We start from the raw sequence: 5,869 nt of genomic DNA, 5'->3' as shown, positions 1-5,869 counted from the left end.
GTTCTTCAATCAGTGGCTTTCTCTAATCTTGAAGTTACACACACGTTTAAAATAGTGGACTCCCAAAGCCAAGGAAAGTTGATTTGCTATTGCTTGAACAATAATAAAATATTAAAATGAGGTCTTGTTAAAATATCCCTCAGAGTGAGGAAACACATGTGGCTGTTGTTACCTGACGGTCTAGCATTGAGTGACGCTGACTGCACACACAGACAGTCTGATGTAATGTTGGTCAGAGGTCAGAGGTCAGGTACTACATCTCTCACCATCAGTCTGATGTAACATGTCTGTATGGGACACCCTGAGTTTCATTGCATTTCTTAAGATCAGAGTGACTTTAGCTTTAGATGGTGTGTTTCTGACCTGTGTGGTTAAATGACCATGAACAGGAGAGATCTCCCCCTCTGTACATCTGTCCTGCACTAAAAGACTACACTGTTTATCTGTTTTAGTTCAGTTGATTGGTGTATGCAAAATGATCTACCTGGTACAGAACATGAGAAATGAAGAAAGAAAATATCAGGAAAGCGACTTAACTTAGAACTAGGATGGAACTAGTACTTTGGAGAACATCGTATGGAAATGCGTACATTTTCAGTTTCAAACGACAGACACCTGCCACATTATCAGTTCTGTGGTAGCTCTGGTACTGCATGTGAGTTAAGCTAGGCTAACCCTATTAGATCTGATTGTGAGTCAGTGGAGGCTGGTGGAGGCACAAATTGGAGGATGGGGCTCATTGTAATGCATTACAGTGAGCCTGTCTTCCATTTTCTACCTCCACCAGCCTCCACTGTTGGGAATGGCATTCAATCAAACACACACTGCGGCTTAACCACATCACATGAAACATCACGATGCTCTTGCACCATAATGAGGAATATTTTTAAACACAATGATTAATATGATCATGTTAACTGGGTGAAAAGAATCAAAACACTGATTTTAATGAAAAATCCATTCTCCCAGTGCAGGAAAACATGCTTTTCCACAGTGCATGTTTGATTGAATCTGATTAATACTAGTCCAGAAGTAGAACCAAAAAAAAGATGCTCACAAGAGTCCCCTGTAGATATCCCATGTAGAGACAAGAGTCCCCTGTAGATATCCCATGTAGAGACAAGAGTCCCCTGTAGATATCCCATGTAGAGACAAGAGTCCCCTGTAGATATCCCATGTAGAGACAAGAGTCCCCTGTAGATATCCCATGTAGAGACAAGAGTCCCCTGTAGATATCCCATGTAGAGACAAGAGTCCCCTGTAGATATCCCATGTAGAGACAAGAGTCCCCTGTAGATATCCCATGTAGAGACAAGAGTCCCCTGTAGATATCCCATGTAGAGACAAGAGTCCCCTGTAGATATCCCATGTAGAGCTCACATGCTAATAGTGGCTGCTACTGTATTTCAGTAGTGACCAGTGCATAGAGGTGCATTGTGCATGTGGAAGCCATGTTGTGTGTGTGCGTGCGTGCGTGTGCGTGTGCGTACGTGTGCATGTGTGTGTGTGTGTGTGTGCGCGCGCATCATTAGAGCAGCTGTTTGTGCAAAGGCGAGTGTCAACAATATCTCTTGCATCTGCGTTTTAGCTTCCTTGCCCTGGGCCTTTCCAGGGTTTTCTTGAGGTAGTTTCTGGGGTCTCCTCAGCTGGTCTCCAGGGGCTCCTCCTGGTTGTGGACCGGTGGCAGATTCTCCCTCCAGTAGGTGAACTGGCTGAAGGTGTCTGAGCAGGGGAAGTCTGAGGCCTTGCCTCGTATCAGCAGGGGAAAGACGTGGTCCACCACCTCACACAGACGGCCGTACCTGAGAGAGACACACACACACACACACACACACACACACACACACACACACACACACACACACACACACACACACACACACACACACACACACACACACACACACACACACACACACACACATGTTAGAGGGATGAAATAGAATGGAAAGAGCAAAAGAAAGAGGGAGAGAGAGAGAGAGGGAGTGTCCTACTCACGATGAGATGTTGGTCTTGGCGTGTTCTTGTATGAGTTCTCCCTTTGGGTTGACGGTGAATATCCTGTTCAAAGGAACGCCCACCTCCTTATAAGAATACACATCCTGAAAATCACACAGAACCAACAGCAAAAACAGTATGTTAAACCATACGCTCTACAACAAAAACGGTTTATAATTGCATGCAAGGCTGTTTTGAAATTCTAAAAAGTTCTTAATTGCCATCAACCCGAAGCAGTTTTGATGGTGGTCTTGCTGCTGTGTGGGAGCATGGGTCTCACCGTGGCCCTGTTACCGAAGGCAGCGTAGAAAGGTTCAGTGTTGGGGTAGAACAGGTGCTTGATGTCCGTCAAACACTCAATCTTAAACTTCTCTGGCTTCTTCTCAATCACCTCCCTGTAGAACACGGGATCAGGCATGGCTGTCATATACTAGCATTATCCCGAATATTATGTCAGCTACTTGACATTGTTTGTGTGTGCATGTGTGTGTGTGTGTGTGTGTGTGTGTGCGTGTGTGTGTGTGTGTTCCACACCTGTGCAGGGCTGAAAACAGACTACTAGGACTGAGTAGAACCGGGCCTATAGGCAGCATGGTCCCCCTCTCGTTGACCCAGTGCAGGTACCCCCGGGTCATATCAGCCATGCCGATGGCCCTTGCAGAACAGTACATGAACTTGTAGCCGTTCCTGAGAAACACAGACAGAGAGAGACACAGAGAGATTAAGTACATGAATTTGGAAGCATTCCTGAGAGACACAGAGAGATTGAGATTAAGTACATGAACTTGTAAACATTCCTGAGAAACACAGACAGAGACAGGGAGACAGAGAGATAGAGATTAAGTACATAAACTTGGAACCATTTCTGAGAAACACAGACAGACTGACAGACAGACAGACAGAGAGAGAGATTAACTTGTACATTTACATAATTGACTAAAAGTGCCGTGGGGGAAGGTTTGCAATGTAAACTGAAAAGCATTAGGAATAGGTTTGATGACTGAAACACCCCCCATCCCCAGGGCTACAGAGCGGGACTCACTGGCTGACTCTGTGGTAGAGGCGGGCGATGCCCTGGTGGGTCCAGTCTTTACCCAGCGTTGGCAGGATGTGGCCCAGGGTGTCTGACCTGCAGCAGAGGGGAGTTTCTGTTTTCATTTTTTTTCTTTATTTGAGACACAGTATAATACAGACACACGCACGCACACACACACACACACACACACACACACACACACACACACACACACACACACACACACACACACACACACACACACACACACACACACACACACACACACACACACACACACACACACACACACACCTACCTGGTGATGGTACCATCGATGTCGGAGATGACGATCTTGTCATCCCAGCTCCACAAGTAGATGGTGCCCTGGCATCGACAGGTGCCCTGGTATTGAGTGGTCACACTGAACACCACGTCATTGGGTCCATCCTTCAACTGCAGACTGGCCTGTGGACACACACACACACACACACACACACACACGGTTGAATTACAGGCTAGGTTCAGGATAAGGCATTAAAATACAAAGTTAGGGTATAGGGTCAGACTGGAGGTTAAGGGTTAGGCTAACCCTAACCCTTAGGACAGAGAACAATGTGTTAAATGCAGTGACTTAAAGTTAAAAGTTAATACGATTTGGGGTAACAATAGTATATAAATGAAGAGGTCAGAGGTCAGGTGCTACATCTCTCACCAGCTGTTCTGAGGTCAGTCTGAGGGTCTTCCTGTACATGACGCTCCCGGGCGTGAGGAGGGGCTCGGACTGACAGGATCCCGGGCCCTGATTGGACGACCGGTGGTCCTCATCACTGGACGAAGACTCATCCCTCATCCTGTAACAACGACAACAACGACAACAACGACAACGACAACATCATCAACAACGACAACAACAACAACAACAGTCCACCTTTAAATACAGCGCCTTGTGACTGCCGTGTTTGTGTGACGATGCAGTCAGTTTTTTTTTTATTGTTACCTGTCGACGTTGCTAAGAGACGGGTCCCCTCCGTCCCCTACGTCTCCCCCTCCCGTCTCCAACACAGAGTCCTGGGGGGGACAGACGCTCAGCGTTACACGACGGCTCACGCCATCATACATAGAGAAGGAGCAGGACAGCACCCTCCAGATAATACATGTACTGTAAAGACAGGTTCATAGTACTTTAGTATACCGATTTAGAGTCGCTGTTCCTCCTGCGCCACGAGAACCACCAGCGGCCTCCTTTCTTGGGCATCTTCTCCTTCATGATGTTCTCCACCGTGGCCTGAAGCAAACGCACACAGTTCCTGACCAAAACCACAACTCAAACGCCAAAGAAAACACACACACACACACACACACCACAAACTAAAATGTGCAAAACACCCAAAAAACGAAAAGTGAAGAAAAATGAAGCAAAGTGGATGTGGTCTGATTGGATGATGGCAGGCTAAGGAACAGAGGGAACCACGGAGGGAGGGAGGGAGGGAGGGAGAGGGGAGAACGAAAAGAGAGGGGAGAAAAGACACAAATACAGACAGGCAAAGAGAGAGAAAGACAGAGACAGAACCAGAGAGAAAGACGCACACAGAGACAGAGACAGAGACATACTGTAGACACAGACACAGACAGAAACAGAGACACAGACAGAGACAGAAACAGAGACACAGACAGAGACAGAAACAGAGACACGGACAGAGACACAGACAGAGACAGAGACACAGACAGAGACACAGACACAGAGACAGAGACACAGAGACACAGAGACACAGACAGAGACACAGACACAGACAGAGACACACAGAGACACAGACAGAGACACAGACAGAGACATACTGAAGACAGAGACACACAAAGACACAGACACAGACACAGAGACACAGAGACACAGACACAGACAGAGTTAAAGATACACCAAACAGACAGCAGGTGAAACCGAAGGGACGCACAGGGCTGGAGCCAAAGAGACTGGGCACACAGTAGGAGATGAGCCCAAAGGCAGAGTACACATAACTCAGACAGGAACACTTAGGGGATGGGAGGTGGGATGGAGGGATGGAGGGACGGAGAGAAACATTGAAAAACGGGAAAGAAACGAAGGGAGGAAGGGAGGAAGAAAGACATTTACTCGTGTTAGGAGAACATTTGGTTTAGGACAAACGACGGTCACGGGCAGGAGGTTCAAGTGGGAGACTGAGAATGCGGGAGGCAAACAACAAAACACACAACGCAGACAGCAGAACTCCTCAATGATTGATTGGTATTAACGGGCCCAAAGTGTGCCAAGAAAACATTCCCCACACCATTACACCACCTCCACCATGAGAAGGTGCACAGATGTTCCTAATAAAGTGTTCAGTGAGTGTCTTCATAGATCCATGTTCAGTCCATCACCATGTAACAGACAGGAGGACACATGCAGAGAGAACACAATAACAAACCCCTCAAACCCCTGTCACAGTCAGGGTACGACATCACTCAGGTGAAACACCTGCAGCCCCAACAACCACCAGTAGGGGGAGTGCTCTTACATTTGGGAGAGGCTTCTGGTAGACCTGCATAGCCAGCATGAGGGGGGCAGCCGTGGTCCAGTTGTAGTACCTGGGAGACAGGCAGACATTTGATCATGGTTGTTTGTGTACAACATCTTCAGTATCTACAGTTTTAGGTACAAAGTATTTGTAGAACTGTAGAACCAGTAAAGTACATACAGCGACATTACAGCAACGTTACTGCCACTACATTCATAGCACCTTTCCACTATTACTGTAAATACTTCTGCTACAGACACTTGACATTGTATCACTATTGTTATTACTACAGTCATTACTGCTGCCTCTTACACTCCACCCT

At 47.0% G+C, this 5,869-nt stretch overlaps 1 protein-coding gene across 1 annotated transcript in view; it reads right to left on the bottom strand.

Annotated features, from left to right (window-relative positions):
* Positions 1 to 1,210: 1,210 nt before the first annotated feature.
* Positions 1,211 to 5,869, bottom strand: part of lpin1a (lipin 1a) — a 16,136-nt gene continuing 11,477 nt past the window's right edge. Inside the window, exons 13-22 of the mRNA XM_083684231.1 lie at positions 5,548 to 5,617; positions 4,209 to 4,301; positions 4,014 to 4,084; positions 3,729 to 3,867; positions 3,333 to 3,481; positions 3,041 to 3,127; positions 2,533 to 2,685; positions 2,279 to 2,393; positions 1,999 to 2,102; positions 1,211 to 1,802 (exon numbers count right to left, since the gene is read on the bottom strand). Coding sequence (XP_083540357.1) covers positions 1,643 to 1,802; positions 1,999 to 2,102; positions 2,279 to 2,393; positions 2,533 to 2,685; positions 3,041 to 3,127; positions 3,333 to 3,481; positions 3,729 to 3,867; positions 4,014 to 4,084; positions 4,209 to 4,301; positions 5,548 to 5,617 — 1,141 coding nt within the window. The 3' untranslated portion in view covers positions 1,211 to 1,642. The remainder of the gene's footprint in view (positions 1,803 to 1,998; positions 2,103 to 2,278; positions 2,394 to 2,532; positions 2,686 to 3,040; positions 3,128 to 3,332; positions 3,482 to 3,728; positions 3,868 to 4,013; positions 4,085 to 4,208; positions 4,302 to 5,547; positions 5,618 to 5,869) is intronic.

Source organism: Argentina silus (assembly GCF_951799395.1).
Source record: "Argentina silus genome assembly, chromosome: 14".
Taxonomy (NCBI): Eukaryota; Metazoa; Chordata; class Actinopteri; order Argentiniformes; family Argentinidae; genus Argentina; species Argentina silus.
Note: the sequence above shows the minus strand (reverse complement) of the source record. Positions and strands in the feature narration are given on the sequence as shown.